At 43.9% G+C, this 24,983-nt stretch overlaps 2 protein-coding genes across 2 annotated transcripts in view; both read right to left on the reverse strand.

The window, feature by feature from the left end:
• LOC110681676 overlaps positions 1–10,513 on the reverse strand; it is a 56,399-nt gene extending 45,886 nt beyond the window's left edge. The window contains exons 1-2 of the mRNA XM_021857815.1: positions 10,351–10,513; positions 10,184–10,242 (exon numbers count right to left, since the gene is read on the reverse strand). Of these exons, the coding sequence (XP_021713507.1) occupies positions 10,184–10,242; positions 10,351–10,513 (222 nt within the window). The remainder of the gene's footprint in view (positions 1–10,183; positions 10,243–10,350) is intronic.
• A 32-nt stretch (positions 10,514–10,545) lies between these two features.
• LOC110681641 lies at positions 10,546–11,460 on the reverse strand. The gene is made up of 2 exons (XM_021857790.1): positions 11,227–11,460; positions 10,546–11,139 (listed from the first exon to the last, which is right to left on the reverse strand). The coding sequence occupies exons 1-2, from the start codon at positions 11,458–11,460 to the stop codon at positions 10,546–10,548; spliced, it is 828 nt and encodes a 275-aa protein (XP_021713482.1).
• Positions 11,461–24,983: the final 13,523 nt, after the last annotated feature.

Here is a 24,983-nt window from a genome sequence, read left to right on the forward strand (position 1 = left end):
ATATGTGTGAGTAGTCTCCTAGCTAGGGTTTCGGGATGAAACCCGGCCTAGGTAATCTATGTAATTGAGGATTGATTTTGATAAACGGATTGTGATTAAATTGATTTTATGCGATTGCATGTTAATTCATTATAATAGGAGTAGCTAACCTAGAATCTTGAATTTGATTGCATGATATTCTTGATTTGAACAAGAGATTGTGAATTGAGTATTTCATTATTGAATGTGGTTTGATTATGTATCGAGTAATGTTAAGTGCATGAGAAATCCAAGCTTAGTATTGCCCGTTGTCTTCCTATCACATGATATTGATCAGACTTATAGTCTTTGCATATCCCGTTTGTCTCTGTGATTCCTTGTTGCTTAGTTACCAATGGTTAGGCGGATTCCCGTTCTCCCTAGTGTCTTAGCTTATTGATTTATTCCATCTTATTAGTAGTATTTTAGAACACCATTTTCCATTGATTTCGAACTAGCTTAGGTTTAAGATTGATTTGCAATTACTCTCGTTCCTCGTGGACCGAACCTTTATTTGCCATTGTACTTGGTTATAGGGAGTTCGTATAAGTATTGTTTGATTGAGAGTTAGATTGTAGCGACCGATTTAACCCCTGTCAGGCACGGCCGTGCAGCTACCTAGCACGGTCGTGCTAAAAATGACACGGCCGTGCTGAATATGCTCTAGCACGGGGCTCATACCGAAGCTGACACGGGCACGGGCAACATCTGGCACGGCCGTGCTAATGGCCTGCACGGCCGTGCGGGTGCGTGGATACTGACACGGCCGTGCTATTGGCTTGCACGGCCGTGCTGCCTTGCCTAGGGTTGCTTGCTTATAGGCCAGCACGGGTGTGCCTATGGTAACACGGCCGTGCTGCCTGTGCTATGTATTCAATGCACGGCACTTGAACTTCCTTAACTCCTCGGACTTCGGTCAAGGCTAGCTTGGTTACGCATCAAGGGCTCGGGATCCGATTAAACTCGGTTGATATTACCTGAAAACACATCAAAAACAAACCGAAAACCCGTGAAGCACGTAATATGGGGGACGTAAGCATAACAAGGTAATAATCGGCCAAAACGGCCTCAAATACATCCAAAATCATCCTAAAATATGCTCTAAAGCGCGCCCTAAAGTGCGCTTGTCAAACTCACACTCTCGTGTGTATAAAACAATGAACGCTCACTCCTACTAGTCGACTCAAAATATGTCAAATCATAAATTGCATTGACAAACAACACTTTCACATTCATACAATTCTATACACAAAGGTCGCACGGTCTTTAAAACTTGTAATGTAAGACTAGGGTAAAGGGTTAGAATGATTCGGGAACAAGTGAGAGAAAAACTATGCTTAAGGGAGCAAATCCTAATAAAGCCCATGATCAAAATAAATAGTGATCATACATCTCCTACATAACTAACTCTAACAACAACCAAATATACTCCAATCATAATAAACAATCCCAACACTTACAATTTCACTCATAAAAATATAATAATGAAGAAATAGAGTGAATAAACAAACTTTATTTTCCAAACTTGAATTTTTTTCATTGAGGCTCAAAATTTTTTTTGTTTTGATCAACCTCCAACTAGAACATTTGAACATTTTTTTTTCTCGAAGTTCACTTATTTTTTTCATATCTTTTTTCTTTGAACTTCTCTTTTTTTCATGATATCATGCTTTATTTTTTCAAGAAAATATTACTCTCAAACTCATCAAAAATAAATATGAATAACAACAAAACAACTTCTCAAAAGCCCACCAAAGTTGTGCAAATAATAAGCACACTACAAGCTCCCTCACCTCACTCACTAATAGCTCCCCCAAACCAAGCTTGGGACTAGTAACCAATGGGGCAAAATAGGCTTGTAATATGGCTAATAAACAACAAAAAGTCAAGGCAACAACATGGGTAGCAAGAAGGGAACAAATGTGTCTACAATATCTGGAGGCTACCTAAAAGAACAAATGCCTTCGTCCTCCACAATGTGCATAATAATGAATCATATAAACATTACTTATAGTTGCAAATCAATACTCAAATTCAATGACATACCAGGAACTATGAAACTATCACGCATTCCTTACCAAATCAACAAGTCAAACACTATATTCACAAGTAGTTGGACAAAATTGATGCAAGCTAAGGTTTCAAGGCAATCAAACATCAAATCATGATCAACTGATCCACAATACTTATCATCAAATACCAGGAATCAAAACAATTTTTCTCAAGTAAGGGGCACAGGGAAGCATAATTTACAATTCATTGTAACGTATTTTTGAATAATTTATTTATTTTTTAGTTTTTTTGTATTTTAATATAAAAAAGAAAGTTATAAAACTAACCTAGAAAGCAGGAAATCTAACCTAAGAAAACACACCAAAAGTAAAAGAAAAGAGAAAAAGAAAAATACCAAACCAAAATCTCCCCCAAACCAGAATCAGACAATGTCCTCATTGGCTCGGGAACTAGCCCATCATAGCTAGTCCTGATCATCCTCATCCATCGAGCCGAAACCCGCACCTCCACTGCCACTTGCACCACCTGCACAAGAAGAGCTACCACCAAAATAATCAGCGTGAAAACTCCCTCCCCCTGCCGGTCCCCCGAAAGGAATGTCCTGGTCGTACCCGAAGAAAGAAGAATAGTCAGTGTAAATACCACCGGGCAGTTGGATCCCTATCGTATCCGTGGGGTGGAGGCTGAAACCAGTCAGGGTGAATAGCGTCATCGGGAATGTTGCCCCGACGAGCATAATCATCATACATAGGGTAAAGAGCTCTACCCTGGTTCCACTCTAGGTACCCTAACCTCTGGTCTAAGGAGCCTACCATCCTCCTAAGGTCAGTATGGGAATGCTCGATACGTCCTAAGGCCTGACCTATACTCTGAAGATCCCAGATTGGGTTAGAGTCAACATGAGGGACGGAGTTGGACATACGAGGTGGAGAGAAAGCCACTTCGGTCTGAGGCTGGGGTGGTGGAACTGGTGGTGGTGGTGCCTGCCCCCTAGCGTTGGCAACCAAAACATCATAAGTGTAAGAAGGTTGCCCTGGGGGAAAGGAGGTCAAGTCAGGACAGGGTAAGGGTAAAATGGGCAAAGGTTGCTCGCTCACAGTCCGAATACACCAAAATGGTGTCTGCTCGCTATCCGGTCTAACCCACCCCAACTCCTCAAAATACCTAGCAGTCATATAGGTATTTGATCCACAGTTGGTCAGCTGGTGGGGTTTGTCCACTATAAAACTGGCCTTTTTCACTGCTATTCGAGTGATAAGGCCACCTAAACGGATAAGGTTCTTGGATGTGGTGTTGGTTGTGGCATGCCTACTCAAATGATGAACTATAAACCTGCCTATGTTCAATTTCCCGTACCCGTACACATAGTGTCCTATGACAGCCAGTTCGTTAGATTGAGCGTTATGGGGCTCGGCCCTACCTAAAAAACACAAACCCGCAAATCTTTGCCAAATTTTTGGGACAGGGTGGTGAATAGGTTTGGTACTAGCATGTTGGGGGTCGGGGGTAGGCAAACCAGTCAAAGCATTATATATGTCACCCATTTTATAGTTCGCATGCCACTGGTGAGATAATTCAGAATTTAATTCAAAAATTTTACAAATTTCTACAAAAGTTAAACTAATATTTCTATTGTTTAACCTGAAAAACAAATTTGGCCCATTTCTACTACTAACAACATGGAAAGTGGACAAGAATTCACAAGTAAGTTCACGGAAAGTAGGATAGTGCATATCAACAAATTTTCTCATGCCAATGTCATTCAAAAGTCATTTTACAAAATCATACAAACCAAATGATTCTAAGGTAGGGCGGTGTAACCACCGAGAAGGAATTACCTCACGACCGATTAAGTGCTCTAGCCGTTCCTTTTGCTCTCGGCTCACAATCCGGATCGTCGGCTAGTACGGGAGTTGCAAGTTCGGGTCGTATTCCTCCCTCGAACTGGAGCTAACCCTCTTTGAAGCCATGTTAGGAAATGGGTTTGAGAATTTATTGAATTAAATATGAAAAAATTTTATATGGGAATGTAGAGGATGAAAAGAGGATCACAAATATATAAAGAGTTTGGAATTTGGGTGAGAATTGGAGGAGAAATCTTAGAGAGAAGGTAGAGAGAATTCGAGTTTTAGAGAGAGAAAGTAATAGAGGAAAGAAGAAATGGAGGAAGAAAGAAGAAAAGAAATAAGAAGAAGGGGCGGACGCCACTCGCGCCCGGTCGGGCGGTGGGTCGCCCGATCGAGCGGTGGGTCGCCCGATCGGGCGGTGGGTCTCCCGGTCGGGCGATCTGATATTTAAATTTTGCTAATCTCTCGCGCCCGGTCAGGCGCCTTTTGCCCGATCGGGCGATCTATCGGTCCGATTTTTTCCAACTCACGCGCCCGGTCGGGCGCCCATCGCTTGGTCGGGCGATCTAATGTTCAAATATTTGCCTCTTCTCGCGCCCGGTCGGGCAAGAGTCGCCCGATCGGGCAGACAATTAAGTCCGTATACGACGAGTTTCGCGCCCGGTCGGGCGAGCTTAGCCCGATCGGGCAAAAATACTTAATTTTTAGACCCTTGCTCTCGCGCCCGGTCGGGCTCGAGACTAAATCGGCGAAATATTATTTTTCTTCTTTTCTCCAAAATTTGGCTAACTATTTTCCTTCAAACCTGTACAAACACTCATAAAACTTGTTAAATTCCCTCATCTCTCCTCTCATAAGAAAAAGGAAAGAAAAACTAGTATAATAAGCATTAAAAATACGGGTTGCCTCCCGCAAAGCGCTGGTTTATCTAGGTCCCGCACGACCTTCTTACCACGTACAATAACTAGGACCCTTGGCCTAACGCTTGGTTGGGTGGTTTTTCACCCGATCTAGCGGTGTTTATGCTGCGATGTGGCTTCCTGACATACCCTGTGGGACGCCAAATCACTTTATCTGGTGGATCCTCCTTGACTTGGAATGGTGGATCTACCATGCTACGCACTAAAGATCCTTCTTTGATCGAGGATTGCTTCAAATTTTCCTTGCATGCAACACTTGCAACTCGATCTGGCAGAACACTTACCGTAGGCTCAAATCGCACAACTTGCTTGATCGGTTCCACCTTTTCAACCTCGAAACCAAGACCAACATTGTAGAGTGCTCTTTCTATTGCATCGACTTCCTTCTGCCATTTGTCTATCTCATCTGAAAAGGATGCAACACAAGATATCGCTTCCAAGGGATCTTTATCAAGAGCTTCGGGCTTGTTAGAATAATTTACAACCACATTAACACTGAAACATTTCTCCTCAGTCATGGAGCTTTTAGGGGCTTTATTCAGGTTAAAAACAACTTTATCATCCTCTACTGATAATGTTAACTTACCACTTCTTACATCTATGACTGCTCTTGCAGTGTTAAGGAATGGTCTACCCAAAATAATTGGGGTTTGCATATCCTCAGCCATATCAAGAACAACAAAATCTATAGGTATATAAAATTTACCTACTCTAGCGGGGACATCCTCTAAAACACCTAAGGGGTATTTGAAAGAACGACCAGCCATTTGTAGAGTTATATTGGTAGCTTTTAATTTACCCATATTCAACTTAGAACACACAGATAATGGCATGACGCTAACACTAGCACCCAAATCACATAATGCATTATCAATCAAGAGATTGCCAATATGACAAGGGATAGAAAAACTACCCGGATCTTTTAATTTAGGTGGAGACTTATTTTGAAGTACGGCACTACATTCTGCAGTGAATGCTACCATCTCTACCTCACTAATAGACCTTTTTCTTGTCAATTCTTTCATAAATTTTGCATACGAGGGGATTTGTGTGATCAATTTAGTAAAGGGAACTGTTACCTTCAAATCTTTTACCACCTCCAGGAACTTACCAAACTGCTTATCCAAATTTGTCTTCAATTGACGATTGGGGAATGGGAGTTTGATAATTGGCTTTGGAGCATTATTACTCTTGTCTGGAGTAGCCACCTTCTCTGGAGATGTACCCTGCAATATAGAATTAGATATGTTAGTACTATCCTTTAGCCCTGCAGGGCTATCAACTACATTGTTTGGTTTAACGGAATTAAGATTAGCATTATTTAACAAAACAGGTTCATCAATTCCGGGCATAGAGGGCCCTTCGTAGTTTGAACCACTCCTTAGAGTAATTTCAAATGCTTGATCCATAGGCCTAGTCGGCTGTGCCGGCAGAGATCTCTGTTGGCGGACTTGTAAAGTAGCGGAGAGTTGCGCAATTTGATTATCTACAATTTTATTATGCGCTAGAATTTGATCAATTGTCGCATCTCAGCTCTCCATGTGCTTTTGCATATTAGCCAACATTGCTCTAATTTCCACTAGAGAAGGGTCAGAAGATGAGGAGGGTTGTTGTGGTTGGTTCTTCTGGCTAGCATTTGGATGATAATATTTCTGCTGCTGTTGCTGTGGCGCCTGTGGTTCTTGTGGTGGTGGATTTTGAACATTAGTGCTCCGGTAGGAAAGGTACGGATGATTCCGATACCCAGGATTGTAAGTGTTAGAGTATTGGTTATTCTGCCTATAAGCTTGGAAGGAATTGACTTGCTCCACGGAACTCCTGCAATCTTGCTCCCAATGACCTACAATACCACAATTTTCACAGAAAGCCTCATTAGAATTATTATTAATCGCAGAAACATTAGCTACATTAGCAGTGCTCAGATTATCTATTTATTGGCAAATAGAGGTTAGTTGAGCTTGAAAAAAGCATACAGAGTCTACACTATGCTTCCCCTTGTTCGCAAATCCCCTAGGATTCCCATATTGGGAATTGTGTATCGCCATGTCTTCAATAACCTGACCTGCATCTTCAACATCAAGATTCATAAATCTCCCACTAGCTGAAGAGTCTAAAATTATTCGAGAAGAATTTCTAAGGCCATTATAAAAGGCTTGGATTAACTGCCATTGCGCTAAATTATGGTGGGGGAAATCTCTTTGTAAATCCTTGAACCTCTCCCAAACCTCATATAAAGATTCATCGGCTTCTTGGGCAAAGTTCTGGATCGCACTCCGTAGTACTGTTGTTCTCTCTATAGGATAATACTTGTTATAGAAATTCAAAATAAGAGTTTCCCAGTCAGTTATACCAAGTGTAGTTCTATTTAAACCATTAAACCACAATTTAGCTTTTCTAGTTAAAGAGAAGGGAAAGAGAATCTCCCTGATTTGGTCTTGAGTGACCCCAGCTTGTCTGATGGTGTTGCAATATTGGCAATAGTCAGCAATGTGAAGATTCGGGTTTTCACCCTTGGCTCCACTAAATTTCTTCCTCTCTATCATCGTTATAAATTGAGGTTTAATTTCAAATTGAACCCCATCGAGAGCCGGAGTAGGGGTGAGATGTGGAAAATCCATAAGCTTTTTTGGAGCCGTCATCTCTGATTCTGCGTCTGATGATGTCTCTGAATCGCTAGAACCAGTCGGAGGATCGCGGTGATTATTGTTATTATCACCAGAATCCGCAAGAATTTGCTTGTAGAAATTTTTCTGTCTATGGAAGGAACGTTCGATCTCAGGATCGAATGGGATGTACCCAGATCTGGAACACCTGGGCATAAACAAAAACTAGAAGAAAATGTGAGATTTATCTCAGAGAACTAACGCTCTCTGAGACAAAAGGGAAATAACCTAGATTACAAAAATAATCAGAAATAAAAATAAAACCGTTTCCCCGGCAACGGCGCAAAATTTTGACAGGGTAAAGTCGTACCCCTAATCAAAAGTAATTCCTAAATCCACTAACTAATGTAGATAGGGAAGTAGGGTCGAATCTACAGAGAAACTAGTCTTTCTATTCCTAATTAAATAAAGTAATCTAAATTATAAAGTAACCAATATGTAAGTTTGGATGTGAAACTAAACTACGGATATTAAGAAAAGGGAGAAAACAATATATAAAAGGATCTAGGGCATAGGCTCACCAATAAATAATACTCCAGGGTAAAACATAGTAATCAATCATTAACATTGCAGAAATAACATTAACAGGCTCTCGCAATTTATTAATCAACATAGATCTAACAGGCTCTCGCAATTTACTAGATCTAAGTTCTTATTGAAAATAGCCTTTAATATCAAATTAACATCTGCTCGATTCATCAATTTAATATTGCTATACTTTTACAAGCCACAATTGTAAAACGTTAAAGCAATTCAATAAGAAATTATCACGCAATACCAATAATCAATAATAGTCAATCATCAATGCATCAATTAACCAGATTGTAAAGGGCCTTCGCTACGTATTACAATCAAAAAATTAATTTACCCGTATTAAATCTCATCTCTCGAATCTCGACTTAACCATTTATAAATTAATCTGCCTATTGAAACTAGACCTAAACATTAATTCTCATCTCTCGAATCTCGAATCAATGTTGTCAAACTCATGCATAAAAGATAGGCCTAATCTAGTCACAGAGAATTAAATCCATCAATAGGAAATTAATCTAGCATTGACAATCAACAACAATAAATTACCCCTTCATATTATTTATGGATCCCCATCAACCCTAAAAAATAAAACTACTCACACATAGTAAAAACTAAACTAATCAAAGTAATAAAATAAGTCATGATGAAAGGAATAAAATAAACAACTAAGATTAAGAGAAGAGAAATCGTTACCAAAATAAATCTGGAATTAAGAGTAGATTAAGAGCAAAGGTTTAGGAGAAAGAAATCTAAGAGAATAATTAAGAGAATAAGGAAAGAGTAAAAGAAAAAGACAAGGAAAGAGATAGATCCTAAAATGGTATTACGAAGGAGTATTTATAATCCGTACAAAAATCCTAAACTAAAACAAATTAAAACGACGTTAAGCGTCCACTAATAAATACACGCGCCCGATCGGGCGAGGCACCGCCCGATCGGGCGCGCCTTTTTTCTCATAATACTAATCTCGCGCCCGGCCGGGCGCGTCACTGGGCGCCAACCATAGCTTCTCCCGCCCGGCCGGGCGTGCCTCCGGGTGCCAGCCTCTTTGGCAGGGCGGCTCACTTGGGCCACTATTTGGACTACGATTGGGCCCCATTTCTTCGGGCCAATCTGGGTTTCCTCTTCCGGTCTTGAATACTTGGTCCAAATGCCCCGGTATCACCTATATCGAGCCCTTAATCACCGGTTCGATGGCTCTAACCGGCCTTAGGCTATAAAATCTTGTCGTGCTTCTCCAATGTTCGTGATTGCTCCAAAATATCTCGGGAAAATACTCCAAAAGCATAAATCCCTGCAAAAGTCAACCAAATCTACGAAAACACTAGAAAACACCAATTAGTAATAAAAGTGGCTCTAAAGAGCCAAAAACACTACTAATTATTACCAAGGGACGGGGGTAAAATACTACATAAAATAGACACATCAATATTCAACCAACATAGATTAAACAGGTTTAGGGTTAATCCTATTGATTGTATGTTAGTCAGAAAGCGCACATGAATACGATCAGAATAAAGTAGAGGCCTATTATGAGGCAGGTTCAATCTCTTTTAGGTTGGATTTGTACTTTCATCCCCCGAACCCTATTTGGTTCAAGACCTTATGGAGTTGACGATCTCCTGGATCGTTAAGGGGTGTAACCTTCACCTCGTGAACGGTTTACAAGTTCCTAAAAAACTTGTTGGCGACTCTTTTGCTCTATCTTCTTTCCCTTTGGACGCCACCGTACTTTAGTGTATGATCACAGTGGGGTTCAAGCTAGGGGTTAATGCTTGAAATATTCCCTACATATACATATAGAGCGTCTCTTTTAGCAAAGGGCTAACCACCTTGGCAAATAGTGCAGATGTTCTTTCAACTTTTGGAAGGTCGCCTCAGCATCATCCCCCCATTCAAATCTAGTCTTCTTCCTAGTCGCCTAGAAGAAGTAGAGGCACTTGTCGCCTGACCAACTGAGGAATCTCCCCAGAGCCACCAGGCAGCCTGTTAGCTTTTGTACTTCCTTTTTTTTTTGGAAGGTAAGAAAGTATATTGATCAAAAAAACTGTACAAAAGAATAGTATACAATCCTGGCCAGCAGGAACCCAAAGCTACACAAGCCTTGACAACAAAGGCAAACAAACACCATGGTTTGAAGTTCAGCTTTACCACCTTCTAGGAAGGGTTTAAAGCAAGAACAAAAAACCAAAACCAAGTCAAAGAGATCCCTGGTACCTTCTAGGAAGGGCTCAGGGAAACCTAGACCTGCAAATACAAAAAGACTTACACCCAACTCCCCATACAACCAGACTAAACAACAAACAAGCAATAAAAACAGCTAAATACAAGACTTGAGGTGCTACAGCCATTTACAGTCTTCAATCTTCCAAGTATGATTGATCATTTGCTGGCATCTAATTATCACTTCTTTCTTAACACCTTTTGAGAGCAAATCTGGCCTTAAAACAGCTTTAAACCAAAAGGCATAGTTTCTAGCCATCCAGATATTATAAACAATAGCAGACAAGCAAGCCATGATCACTTTCTACTGGATACAGTTTTTACCTCTCATTTTCCAGTTCTTATACCTATTAAGAGACTGCAAAATGGAACTAGGAAACCAAGCCAGTGAGCAACATCATCAATGACCATTGTACTATAACTACAACCAAAGAAAAGATGATTGCTAGTTTCAACATCCTCACCACACAAAAGACAGTCAATAGAGTTACAGACCCCAAACTGAGCTAGCCTGTCTCTAGTTCTGAGCCTATCCAGAGCTAAAAGCCAGTAAATAAAAGTATGATTAGGAATGTTAAAGGGATTCCAAACCCAGTCATACCAGTTTGCTTTATCCATGTTACCCTGAAGCCATTTGTAGCCATCTTTGATTCTGTACTTTTTATTTAACCAATCCTCAGTTTCAAACCCCTCTCTAAGCTCATCTTTGACCTTACATAACAACTTCCAGGCCCAACCAACATCTTTTTTTGGTTTATAATCCCACCAATCATCCTCCTTGATATATACAGAATGAACCCATCTAACCCATAAAGAATCAGATTTTTTTGCAATTTTCCTAACATAGTTTCCTAGAGTAGCTCTGTTCCAGTTTCTACAATTCCTAATACCTAAACCACCACACCTCTTAGGTCTGCAAAGCTAATCCCAGGCAACTGGGGGGGACTTAGACAGCACAAAATTTCCACTCCATAAGAAAGCCCTACATAACTGAGTGATTCTATCCACCACTTTCTTAGGTAAAAGAACACACTGAGCCCAATAAGTATGTAAGCTCATAAGAACAGAATTAACAAGGGTGACTCTAGCAGTATAGGACAGGTTTCTGCTACTCCAGCATTGTAGTCTCATCAGCATTTTATCAATCAGACTATCATAATCATTCACTTTCAAGTATTTAGCATTGAGAGGGATACCAAGGTACCTGAAAGGCATATCACCCATGACAAAACCAGAATTCATCAAAATGATATCCTGCACCTGCTGCTGAACATTCCCAAAGTAAATTGCTGTTTTATCAAGGTTTCCTTGACAGTGCGGGGCGACTACATGTCGATGACCGCCTGTATTTTTTTCAAGGTTGGCCTCTATCCCGCTTTGGTCAATCAGGAATCTGAGAAACTTCCCAAACTCAACACCAAAGACACACTTTTTGGGATTAAGCATGACCTTGTGCCGCCTGAGTGTGGCGAATGTATCTCGGAGATCACCAAGATAATCCTCATACTGTTTTGCTTTGACTATCATGTCATCAATATACGCCTCTACATTCCTCCCAATCTGATTGATGAAGACTGTATCAATCAATCGTTAGAAAGTAGCAGGTGCATTCTTCAAGACAAACAACATCACAGTATTAAAGAATAACCCCTTATCAGTTGACGAATACCGTCTTTTCTTGATCTTTTTTTCCGTGGGGGAATCAAATGAAAGCCTGAGTAAGCATCCATGTAAGTCATCAGGGCATGTCTGGCTGTAGAGTTAACCAGACTGCCGGTCTTCTAAAGTGGATAACTATTGATTAGCGGATTTTTCCCCACCAATCACCATCTGACAAGTGGACCAATCAGGTTCCGCCATGTGTCCGTCACATGAGCCAATAGGATCCTGCCACGTGTCAAGCAATGATTCGTCCACCATGGACCAATTACGACACGACACGTGTCCTTCCCATGACACCTGGGATAACCGGTCACCTAGGCCCAACTTCCGAGGGAAGCCCAATCAGCCCAAGGTTAACCTAAACCTAGATTGGCACGTTTCCGGAGGTTATAAATACCTCCCTTAATCCTCATTAAGGGAGGGAACACGCTAAAAAAGCAGATTACATACATTAAACACTCTCACCTAGAGAGACCCAATAACTTTAATTTCCGCATTAATTACTCCTTAATCAAGTACTAACTTGACCGTCGGACATCAGAATTGTAACTCTCCCGCAGGACATCAGAAAACCCCGAAACATTTTGGCGCCGTCTGTGGGGAGAGTACTTCTGAGATGGCATCCACGTTTGTACCGACTCCTGAAGAGAGGCGTCCCCTAGACGACCCTCAAGTTCAGTCGGACCACGATACTGAGAATGAATTTGAAGTTGAAGCTCACACAGCTTCAGACGGGACCCTAAGGGCCCGACGTACCCGTCATACCGAAAGGAGGGAACGGGAACATCTTCAAACTGGAAGTGAGCCAGCAGGCGCACCGCCTGTTTGGCAGCAGCAGACTGATGGGTCTGCTCCCATCACAAGGAACGAACTCATGACCTTCATGAGGGACTTCAAGGGAGAAATTCAAGAGTTTATCAACAAGAAGCCGCCTGCTCTGGGCAAGGAGCAGTCGGCTAAGAAACCCTCCACTTCACTGAAGAGGAAACCAGTTCAAGGGGAGAGGCGACCCCTCATCCTAAATCTAGGAAGTGGGAGCCACCTGCCCTTTATTTCACAAAATACCGTTTTCCTACTCAAGGAAATAGGAAACCTGTTCGTCATATTCAGGCGGACGGGTCGAGAAAAACATACACAGACGCTCGGCTACTGCTAGAGCAGAAGAAGAGTGACCGATTGTCAGAGTCGGCCTCTACTTCAAACTTCCAAGACAGTCTGCGAAATACCTCGATGAGGCATACTCAGTCGTATCATGAGAGTCAGTCAGGCGGCACCTCCCGTCAGACCGGCTTTCATAGCGACCAGGCGGTACCAAACTTACCGTTTGTACAACAGCAACAGTATTTTTTACAGCCACCTCCGTTTGGTGGACATGCAGCAAAAAATGTCCAACCTATGGACTGGCAGCTACGGTTGCTTAGACTTGGTGAACAACCGTCGACCTTCTCCAAAGAAATTACTGAAGCCGCTCATCCGGCCAAAGTGAAAAATGTATTAGTAGGCGCCTATGACTGCACTACTAACCCAGAAGACCATCTGATGGCATTCACCAACCTGATGTACCTTCAAGGGTTGGATGATCCCACTTGGTGCAAGTGTTTCCCAGCGACTCTCAAAGGAATCGCACAACAATGGTTCGGCAACCTGCCGACTGGTTGTGTAAATAACTTCAGGACGCTTGCTTACTTATTCACCTCCAACTTCGCCATGAACATCCCTGCGAAGAAGACGACCCTTGATTTAGGAACAATTCAGCAGGGCGAGAAGGAGGGGCTTCGTTCTTACATCAGGCGGTTTAACCTGATGAGAATACAGATTCAAGGGTTACCGGATGAAGTAGCCTATACTGACTTTTTCAAAGGTCTCAAAGACGGGTCGACCTTCAAATTTGATTTGGTCCGAAAGAGGGTGGCGACTCTTCAAGAGGCCTTGATTGAAGCGGAAGCCTATATACAGGCGACTGATCTTTGTAGTACGGTAAAACAGTCAGACGGGAAAAGGTCCGACAAAAGAGAAGGACGACATAAGCAGTCGTCAAACAAAGACGAGAAGAGAAAAGAGGTCTAGGCAACTGTTTCCTCTAAACAACCGTCCCAGAAGAAGAAAAAAGAATTCAAACCATACTCCCCAAAGTATGTGTTTAACAAGGATAACCAATTTATCCTAAAGGAAATCAAGGGACGGATCTCAATTGAGAAGCCGGTCCCCATGAAGGGTTATGCAAACAGTCGGAACCAAGAAAAATCCTGTGATTATCATGAAGATGTTGGTCAACACACCAATGAATGCATCAGTCTCATGCGGTATCTGGACCGCCTGGCTGAGCAAGGTGATCTTGACACTTATGTCAAGAAATCTACGGGGAACACTTCCTCAAAAAAGCAGTCGGCCAAAAAGAATCAACAGGCCGACAGTTCCGATACAGATGATGCAGTCGTCTACACCATTGCAGGCGGCTTCTCAGGAGGCGGCCCCACTATTGGGGCAACAAAGACAATATTAGACGGTTAGATGTAAATTCCGTTCACCAAGAACGGCCCTCCAAATATTCATTTCCTGAGATTGTCATCACTGAAGAAGATCTAAGAGGGGTAAGAGGGCCGCATGACGACCCTATCGTTATTGAATGTAAAGTGGCCAACCAGAGAGTTGGCTGAATCCTCATAGATACCGGAAGCTTCTCAGATCTCATCAGTAGCAAATGTCTGTCGAAACTAAAATATCAGACTGATTGCATACATCCGGCATCCCACCCTTTAGTAGGGTTTGAAGGAGGAGTCGTCCACCCAGTGGGACGAGTGGATTTACCCATCCGCCTGGGCGAAAAAGGGGAAGGACGACACATGGTAGTCCGGTTCCTGGTAGTAGAAGAACTCTCGGCCTACAACATGATTCTGGGACGACCAACCCTGAATAATTCCAAGGCTGTTATAATCCCATCTCTTATGTTGCTCAAGTTTGAGAGGGATAATGGAACAGTCGGGTCCCTAAGGGGAGATCAGAGGATGGCCCGAGAGTGCTATCTCTCGGATGTCAAGCCCACTGTTATGGCCACTGGGTCGAGTGGTGGAAAAATAGACCTTGACAATGTCAAGGAGAGTGCGCCTGTTCAAGATGCAGGCGGCAAGAAGAGAAAGGCATCCCAGACGGGGGCCGCAAGAAAAGACAGAAAATAGCAATCATTGACAGAGGAGCGGTCGGATGAATTCCGCCCTCAGTCGGCTGGTGAGCACACGGACTTGATCTTAGACGACTCACGTCCTGACCGGACAGTCAAAGTTGGGACGACTGCTCTGAGAGTCCTGGGTGACGACTTTCACAAACTATTGAAAGAATACAAGGACATCTTTGCATTCGAAGTCCAAGAAATGCCAGGCATTAGTCCTGATCTGGAGGTACATAAACTGGTCGTGGATCCGAAGAAGAAGCCGGTACGGCAGAAGAAGCGGAACCATGGCGAAGAAAGAAGTCAGGCGGCAGCCGCCGAAATTAAAAAATTACTTGATGCAGGGTTCATTCGGCAATGTTACTTCCCAGACTGGGTTGCAAATGTGGTGCTTGTTAAAAAGCCGAATGGCACCTGGCGAATGTGTGTAGACTACACAGACTTAAACAAGGCGTGCCCCAAAGACAGTTACCCTCTGCCTAAAATTGATAACCTGGTCGACTCAACAGCCGGCCATGCTTTGATGAGCTTTATGGACGCCTACTCTGGTTTCCATCAAATTCCTTTATGGAAGAAAGATCAGGAGAAGACGGCCTTCGTCACCGATCAGGGGTTATACTGTTACACGGTCATGCCGTTTGGTCTTAAGAATGCCCCGGCCACTTTCCAGCGAATGATAAACACTGTGTTCTTTGATCAAATTGGGAGAAATGTCGAGGCATATATTGATGATATGATTGTCAAATCTAAACTTCAGAAAGATCATCTGTCGGACCTCCGAGAAACTTTCGCCACACTCAGGCGGCACCATGTCATGCTCAATCCCAAGAAATGTGTCTTTGGAGTTGAGTCTGGGAAATTTCTCGGATTCCTTATCAATCAGAGAGGAATAGAGGCGAACCCTGAGAAGGTGCAGGCGGTCATTGACATGCAGTCGCCTCGTACCATCCGAGAGGTTCAAAGGTTAACAGGTTGTCTGGCGGCCTTGGGAAGATTTCTAAGCCGATCAGGCTTCAAATGCCTATACTTTTTCCAGGCAATTAAGAAAAAGGCAAGGTTTGAATAGGGGCCGGATGCTGAGGCGGCCTTCCAGAAATTGAAAGTTCACTTGCATTCCTTGCCGAGGCTGGTCAGCCCTTTGCCCAAAGAAGTACTCTACATGTACCTGGCCGTCTCTGATCATGTGTTAAGCGCTGTTCTCCTTGCTGAAAGTGACGGCTGTCAGCTCCCGGTCTACTTTGTCAGTCATGTACTGAAAAATGCCGAGTTGAGGTATCCCTTAGTGGAGAAATTTGGTCTTGCACTCTTCATGGCTGTTAAAAAATTGAAGCCCTACTTTTTGGCACATGCAGTCGTCGTGTATACAAACCAACCTATCAAGCGGCCACTAACCATCATGGAGTCGTCAGGCCGAATGATCAAATGGGCCATAGAAATACAGAGCCTCGAAGTTACTTTCGAGCCTAGAAAAGCAGTGAAGGGGCAAGCCTTTGCTGACTTTATTGTTGAGATGACTCGTCCTCCTGACTCTCAAGTTACAGACCAAGTCTGGAAGGTATATGTGGACGGAAGCTCTACTTCAAATGGTTGTGGAGCAGGCGTCATATGTCAGTCGCCAGAGGGCGACAGGTACGAGTATGCTCTACGCTTCAGTTTTCAGGCCTCAAACAATGAGGCAGAATATGAAGCTTTACTAGCCGGAATCCGCATGTGCAAGGCGGCAGGGGCAAGAAAAATAGACGCCTGTTCCGATTCACAATTGATAGTGAGTCAGTACAATGGCGAATACGAAGCAACCCATCCGGCCATGATCAAGTATTTACAGGCGGTCCGACAAGCAGTCGGCTCCCTTGAGGATTTCCATCTGACCCAAGTGCCGAGATCAGAAAACAGCCAGGCGGATGCACTTTCAAAATTAGCATCATCCGCCTCCTGTGATACTCCTCGAACTGTTTTTTGGGAAGTAATGGAGAGGAGAAGCATTGAGGAAGAACCTATTGGAATCTTAGACAGAAGCTCAACCTGGATGGATCCAATCAGGGCATATCTGACAAATGGTACCCTGCCGGATGATCATCAACAGGCGGCAGCACTGAAAAAACGAGCAACCAGTTTTGAAATAATAAAGGGGGAACTTCACAAAAGGGGGTACCTTCAACCCTTCTTAAAGTGTGTTACTCCAGAAAAGGGACGAGAGATTCTGGACGATCTTCACTCTAGTTACTGTGCTTCTCATATAGGCGGTAGGACGCTTGCTCAACGGGCAAGGCGGCAGGGCTACTTTTGGCCTACTATAGAAGCAGATGCAATGGAGATGGTGAAAAAATGTGACAAGTGCCAATGGTTTGGCAAACTAATTGACCGTCCGGCTACTGACCTCACTACCATTCATAGCCCACTACCGTTTGCTAAGTGGGGCATGGATATTCTGGGTCCATATACGCCTGCTACAGGCGGAAGGAGGTACATACTTGTTGCCGTCGACTACTTCACTAAATGGGTAGAGGCGGAGGCTGTAAAGGGAATCAAGACGAAGGATGTAATTTCATTCATTTGGAAAAATGTCATCACTCGGTTCGAGGGTTCCCATGTCTATGGTTTTTGATAATGGTCCCCAATTTGAGACGTCTGTTCTCAAAAGCTGGTTGGGTGACCAAGGAATTGCACACTACTTTGCATCTATCGGCCGTCCACAAGCAAACGGCCAGGTAGAGCCTTTAATAAAATCATCTCAGACGGTCTCAAGAAAAAGATTGAACGAGCAGGCGGCCTATGGGCGGATGAATTACCACATGTTCTCTGGGCCATTAGGACGACTGAAAAAGGGGCAACTGGAGAAACTCCATTCCTCCTAACTTATGGTGCGGGAGCTGTTCTTCCAATAGAACACTACGAGCCGACTCTTCGAGTAATGCTATATGACGAAGAGGCAAACTGGGAAGCCATGCACCTTGCATTAGACTCACTTCCTGAAAGGAGGGGCAATGCTGTCTTGCGCCATGAAATTTACCGCCTGAGAATGACTAGATCATACAACAAAAAAGTACACAGGCGTCCACTCAAAGTGGGGGACTTTGTACTTAGAGGTCAGGGACGGTACCTACCGTCTGGAAACACCAGACGGCCAACCGTTGCCTCGAACTTGGAATGCAGATAATCTTAAGAAATATTTCTTTTGAATGATGTAAATAGTCAAGGGCTACTTAATAAAAGTTTGCATACTTAATATTCAATTTTGTACTAAGAGGGTCACGCCTACTAACAAACAGTCGGCTACTCTCCATGTTTAATTTTTATTCTTACTTAAGAGGGGCAGGCCGCCTATACATTTACAGTCGGCAACTCTCCATTGAGTATTTTACTCTATCTTCAGAGGGGCATGCCGTCTGTACCTTTACAGTCGGCTACTCTCCATTGAGTATTTTACTCTATCTTCAGAGGGGCATGCCGTCTGTACCTTTACAGTCGGCTACTCTCCATTGAGTATTTTACTCTATCTTCAGAAGGGCATGCCTCCTGTACCTTTACAGTCGGCTACTCTCCATTGAATATTTTACTCTATCACCATAGGGGCATGCCGTCTGGACATATAGTCGGCTACTCTCTATAGAAGAGGGCCGACTGGTTCCAAACACACAGCCACCCCCCTTATACTTAACTAAAAATGATCAGGGCCTTGCCGACCCTGTGTCTAAACAGGCGGCTACCCTCCTTTTACTTAGCACTTACGTTCACCAAGAACTAACCAAGGCCACAGGCCAAATGAACAGACCAGGCGCCAAGCCAACTGATCCAATCTTCAAAACTAATACGACCTGTCCCAACATCATAGCAGGCGTCCGGCGGCATCCCTCCGGATGAAATTCGTCGCAGAGAGCAGCTCCCTTTTGGGTGGAACATTGCTCTATAAACTAATTACACGACACCTATACGACTGTCCCCAAGGGCAACCACGTAGCCGTTTTTGAGACAAGGATAACTCTATCACTAACCACACCAGTGGTAGTAGTTGACATCTGAGTCAGATGACCGCCTATATTACTTGGGATAAATGCAGGGGGTACCTCTTGAGTTAATAGCCAACAAACATTGGCGAATCAAAAGGATCAGCCGGCCTCCGCCGCCTGGTACCTTTACTACTCAAGCAGGAGTGACAGCGACTGAGTAACACCAAAGTTAACTCATAGTCACTCTCTCAAACTTAGTATGGAGCCTAAAAGGTATGAGTCGTCCGCCTGTTTTTAGCAAACAGGGGCTCTCAACCACTACTCCAGCTAGGTTAACAACCTATGAGTTAAAACCCAACAAACATTGGCGAATGAAGGGGAACAACCGGTACCAACCGCTTGATACCTCTACTACTCAGTTACTTGGCGACTAGGTAACAACCATGTTTACTTGGTAAAACCACTTTCCTACTTGGTTAATTTTACAAATGACAGGACCGCCTGCCTAAAGGGGATCCAGTCTTTAAAATGGTTCGAATACCGATTGGATAAATGGCCGACTGATCGTCTAGCCTGGAAACAGACAACCAGTCGTCCAGGGGCATAGGCGGCGTGACTAACTATCCGTACCTATCTGCAACTATCGGCCATGTTAAACAGTCGGTATAGTGTACAATTGGATATCGGAATATTCAATACTTAAACAAATTTGAAGCAAAACAAAAAATTCATTAAAAAGAAGCCGGTCATCAAAGACCGGCAAAATATTCAGAGCCCCGGCCCCCTGGCCGGGTAAATACAAACAAACGGCACGCAGGCCGTGGAAAGAAGACATAAAGCTTAAGAAGGGGGCAGGTCTTCAATATTAGCAGCTGCCGCCTGGTCAGCACTCTTCTTGCTGGACTCGGCTTCAGCTGCATCCTTCTTTGATGCATTACCCCCAAGCGGCACAAGCGCCACTACCGGCTTCTCCTCCTCCTCCAACGCTTCCTCCAATGCCTCTTCCTCAGCAGCCGCCAGGATCTCTTGATTATATGTATCAGAACACTGGCGGTACGTTTTTTCCCATGAGGCAAAGTCGGCATTGGGGAAGAGGCGGCCCCAAGTCATGCGCTGGATTTGAGCAGTCTTCCATCATCTCCCGGACCAGCTCTTTCTTTTCTTGCTCGGCCTTTTCCGAGAGCTCCTGAGTAAGACTCTTCTCCTGGGTCACCAGGCGTACCTTTACGCTCGCCAAGGATTTCTCCAAGGTTTCGTATGAGGACATCTTTTGGCGAAGAGGTCTCAGCTCGGCCTTGAGGCTGTTGATGGTCGCCTCCAGCTCGCTATTCCTCTTCTGGGCCGCCTCTAAGAGAGCCCGGATAGCGGCGGTAGCCTGCGCTTGATAATAAAGAATATCAATGGTCAGAACTTCATTTTGGGCAATTTGAAACATTTCCTTATCACAGTCAGAGGCGGCCATAGCTTTTGCAGCTTTTACCTCTTTGTTCTTCCGGTCAAGCGGCTTGCGAAGGCCGTTCACTCGGAGCAGGGCCTAAGTAAAAAGGGGAACAGGCGTCAGTTTCCAAACAAAAATAAAACAGGCGTCCTGGAAATCAAATACTCAAAAATATGCTAAGTATACCTCAGCAAGGACCCCTGCAATCCCGTCTAGGTCAAGGGTGCCGACACCCCTGACCGCCTCCCTTTAAGCTGGAGGTACGGCCTTGATCATAGACTTGGCCACTTCGACCAAGTCAAGCTCCTGAGGGCCGGCAGCATCAAGCATAAACAAACGGATTAGACCTAGTAAAGAAGGGAGCAAGTCTAAAATTTACTAGGACAATTTCATACTTCTAGGTGGCCCAGCTGGAGTTTTAGAAGAAGTGGTCGGCTGTTTCTCAGCCGCCGCATGTTTCCTGGCAGAACCAGGAGAGCTCGCAACAGTCAATCTCCGGGCCTTGGGGTGCGGCTGTTGTGAAGAAGAATCTCTTGGAGTGCCCGTCTAAAAAAGAAGAAAAGTCAGTATATGCATAAGCCCAACTCCAAAAAGAGGGTGTAAGGTTCGAAGCCCACCAAGGGTGCCCCCTTGTTGGGGGAGTCGGTTGAAGACTGTTGCATAATGGAGGCCCGCAACATGGCCGCCGCAGTCTTGGAGGCGGTAATTTTGCTCATGGCGTCCGCTGCAAAAACAAATAACAAAGTTAATAAAAGTCATAACAAGAAATGAATGGAACAAGAGAGTATTCGACAGGCCGGCTACCTTTTGAGCACCGACTGCTGAGGCCACATGCGGCCAAAAAGTACTCGTCGTAGAGCCATTTGAAGCTCGGGACGCAGTGCAGGGGTACTTGCTCTCGTACCCCTGAAGTAGAGTTCACCTTCGACTCTACTTTGAAGAGTCCTTTATCTAGGATCTCTTTCTTAGCCTTGGGGGGAACAGGCGGCATGCTGCGGCCGCCTCCAAGAAGGGGCGGATTCCTGTTCCACCTGTTGAAGCGCTTGTTCAGCTCTGTGTCTGAACTCTCAATGATAAGGAAGGTGCTCCGCTAGTCCTTCCATTTGTTTGCTTTACCTCTCGTCATGAGGTAGCCCCTGTGGCTCGTCAATTGATACCAGCCGGTACCGCCTGCCTTAGGGGTCCGGCTGAGGTAGTTCATGTGGGTGAAAGCCTCGAAGCTCGGCTCCACCCCGTGGAGTTCGCACCCGGCCACATAGCCGAGTACGTTGACCCAGGAGTTCGGGGCTAACTGCCATAACCCCAACTCATACCCATCCAAGATCCGTTGAACAGCCGGATGTAGTGGGAAGCGCAGCCCAGCCTTGATGGCCGCCTCGTAGCAGCCAAAGCAGGCGCTATCATAACTGGTACCAGTCGGCCAGACGACTGTGTCTTCTGGATCCGGCACAAACACTAAAAAGCCGGGGCCCATTGTGTGGTTTGCAATAAAGCTCTCCAATTTCTCTTGCATGGCTGTGATCCGGCCCCGAGGTACCGTGCAGTAGTAGGGGGTATTTTGCTCTCGGTGAGAGGCGGATGGCTCCGCCCAATCGTCCCCCTTCTCAACTGCGTGAGAAATCCTCGCCTCTTGCAGGCGACTGTTTTTCTCTTCTGTGTCCAGAGAAGCATGGCCAGAAGAGCTAGAATCGGAATCGTCCTCTGACGAGTCTGAAGAGGACGACTCCTCCCCTCTCCCGGAGGGGCCAGCCTCCTGTCTTTGAAAAGGAGCAGATTTGTTAACTGTTAAATGGGAAGGGGTCACTATGACTCCCCCCACAGAATTGCCGGCATCCAGGCCGCCTTGTTTCACTTCCACATCTGGCGCCTGGTCAGATGTTTCACTAAGCGGCACCCTGTGGGAGGAGCCGTCTGAATTTGAGATCCTAGCTGTCTTTTTCGTTCTGGCCATCCTGCTCTGCATAGACACAGATACAGTCGGACTTTGTATAAAGGGAAAAGATGGGTCCAGAAAAGGGCAGGCGGCACTCCTAGTCCTAGATTCAGCCGTCCCCGGTGACCGGCTAATCACTAACCTAGGTCGTGTCGTGTGCTTCCGTGGTGCCATTTCAAAAAAGAATAAAGTAAAGAGAAAATTAAGAGTAAGAGAACCGACGGTTACCTGAACGAGTGACGATTGATGAAGTTCTGAAAATCCTTTGCAGTCGGCTTGTCAGAGCAGGCGGTAGGCAGAAAGGGTCCAAAATGTCAGAGCAAGTTCAGGGGTCCGAATGTTCTCTCACAAAGTTTTCAAGAGTGAAAATGACCGAAGTCAACACTCCTTTATATAGGCGAAGTGAGAAGGCGAAGGGTCACTTCCAGAATTCAAAATTTTGGCGGGAGAATCTCTCGGCCTCTCGCCGAGTGACACCTATAGCAGGCCGTCGCCTGTTACAGGGCGATACCTGTCACAGGTAACACGTGACCCGTCACGTGCCACCTGTGAGGGGCAAATGATTAGGGGATTTTTCCCCATTAATCACCATCTGACAAGTGGACCAATCAGGTTCCGCCATGTGTCCGTCACATAGGCCAATAGGAGCCTGCCACGTGTCAAGCAATGATCCGTCCACCATGGACCAATTACGACACGACACGTGTCCTTCCCATGACACCTGGGATAACCGGTCACCTAGGCCCAACTTCCGAGGGAAGCCCAATCAGCCCAAGGTTAACCTAAACCTAGATTGGCACGTTTCCCGAGGTTATAAATACCTCCCTTAATCCTCATTAAGGGAGGGAACACGCTAAAAAAGCAGATTACATACATTAAACACTCTCACCTAGAGAGACCCAATCACTTTAATTTCCGCATTAATTACTCCTTAATCAAGTACTAACTTGACCGTCGGAGGCGGAACTCCCACCACCAGGAGTCTCCGTTGTTTTGCAGGTACAGGCGTCCGGTTCCAGTCTCGGAATTGTAACTCTCCCGCAGGACATCAGAAAACCCCGAAACAACTATCCTTCGGACATGCTCTGTTTAAGTCGGTGTAATCAACGCACATCCCAGGTAACATTGGGCTTCTTTACCAGCAAAACGTTTGCAACCAAGTCAGGGAAATTACAAGGTGTTGTTTTAAAGAATACTACAAGAAGGGGGGGTTGAATTGTAGTATGAGAGATTAGCCAAACTTTTTACGGAATTAAAATTAAGTTAGCTAAAGGAATTGAAAGATTAACTAAAGGAACTAAAGAATGCAAGAGAGATTTTACGTGGAAAACTCCTTGGCCCTAACTAAGGAGAAAAACCACGACCACTTGGGATTTTGGGAAAAGAATCTTCACTATAATAGGGCAAATGATCCTATTACAAGGTAACCACTCAAACTCAAGCTCCTCTATGAACTTTTGACCCTGAGGAACAAGTCACCCAACTTGTTAATCATCTCTTCTCTTTCTCTCTTCTCACTTCTCTGTTCTCTGTTCTCTTTCTCTTCTCTTTCTCACTTCTCTTTCTCATACACAAACGTTCACTCAAACTTCCCCATTCCCCAAATTACAACTCGAAAAGTAAACAAACTCTAATATAAGAACATTAAGAACACTCTAATGAACTTGTGTGGAATTTGATTCTTAACTCGATTTAAAGCTTGAAACTTATGTGAGCAAGGGTGAGTTTTTCCATCTGAAATCAACAACTATTTATAGACCAAAATTCGTTTAGGAAAAACTTCTTTGTGCAGCAAATCCATTACGCCACTAATCCAACCCACTAAGAAGATCATGTTCCTAAAATTAAGGAAACATGAACACCTCAATGTGCAAGACCATGACTTGAAGAAAATCATGGAGGAGTAGGCCGCAAGTTTTAGAAAACGTGGGAGATTTTATTTGTAGAAGATATTTTTAGAAAATCAGAGAAAGGAATAAAATAAAATCTTTTTAATTTGAGAAAAAGATAAACGTTTAAATGATAACAGTTTTCCTAAAAACTAGCATGCACATATTTTATCTTTTAGACCAATTCCACACAGATTTTTCGAGTGCCATTTAATATCTTATACTTACATAAATCCTAAAATATAAAAATATATTTAGTCTTCATGTTCTCTGATGAAGCTTCTACTCCGACGCTTCTGTTCCCTGGGGGAACCTTCTCTTCTCCAGTCTTCATTTCAGAAGCGCCAGTTCCTGTGAGGGAACTCTTCTATATGGCTAGCTTTGTTTCTGGCCTTCTTGTTCCTTATGGTATTTTTACAAGACACTTCATTCTCCTAGTCTTTGTAACTGAGTACACAGTTAAACAATCAAGCACTTATTAGTTTGTAAGTAAGTGAGGTTGTGTCATCATCAAAATCATTAAGTCCAACAATATTCCCCCTTTTTGATGATGACAAACAAACCAAACTTACTTACAAGGAAATAGAGATAATCCATTTTATTCCTAAAGAAAAGAAAATGCAAAAACAAAATATAATGCAAAATGGAAACTACGTTAAGGAAATAAAAACAATGCATAAATAAATAACTTAAGGAAAAACTGAAAAACTTGAAAAAACTTGTTTATACA

The sequence above is a fragment of the Chenopodium quinoa genome, unplaced genomic scaffold (assembly GCF_001683475.1).
Source record: "Chenopodium quinoa cultivar QQ74 unplaced genomic scaffold, ASM168347v1, whole genome shotgun sequence".
Classification (NCBI taxonomy): domain Eukaryota; kingdom Viridiplantae; phylum Streptophyta; class Magnoliopsida; order Caryophyllales; family Amaranthaceae; genus Chenopodium; species Chenopodium quinoa.

What these genes read in the sequence shown, in the direction of transcription:
- LOC110681641 (XM_021857790.1), bottom strand. Translation starts at nt 11,460, where the DNA reads ATGAATTCTGGTTTTGTCATGGGTGATATGCCTTTCAGGTACCTTGGT. An exon ending in TTCTTTTACCTAAGAAAGTG is followed by an intron (nt 11,140 to 11,226) that starts GTGGATAGAATC and finishes GCCTGGGATTAG; the next exon opens with CTTTGCAGACCTAAGAGGTG.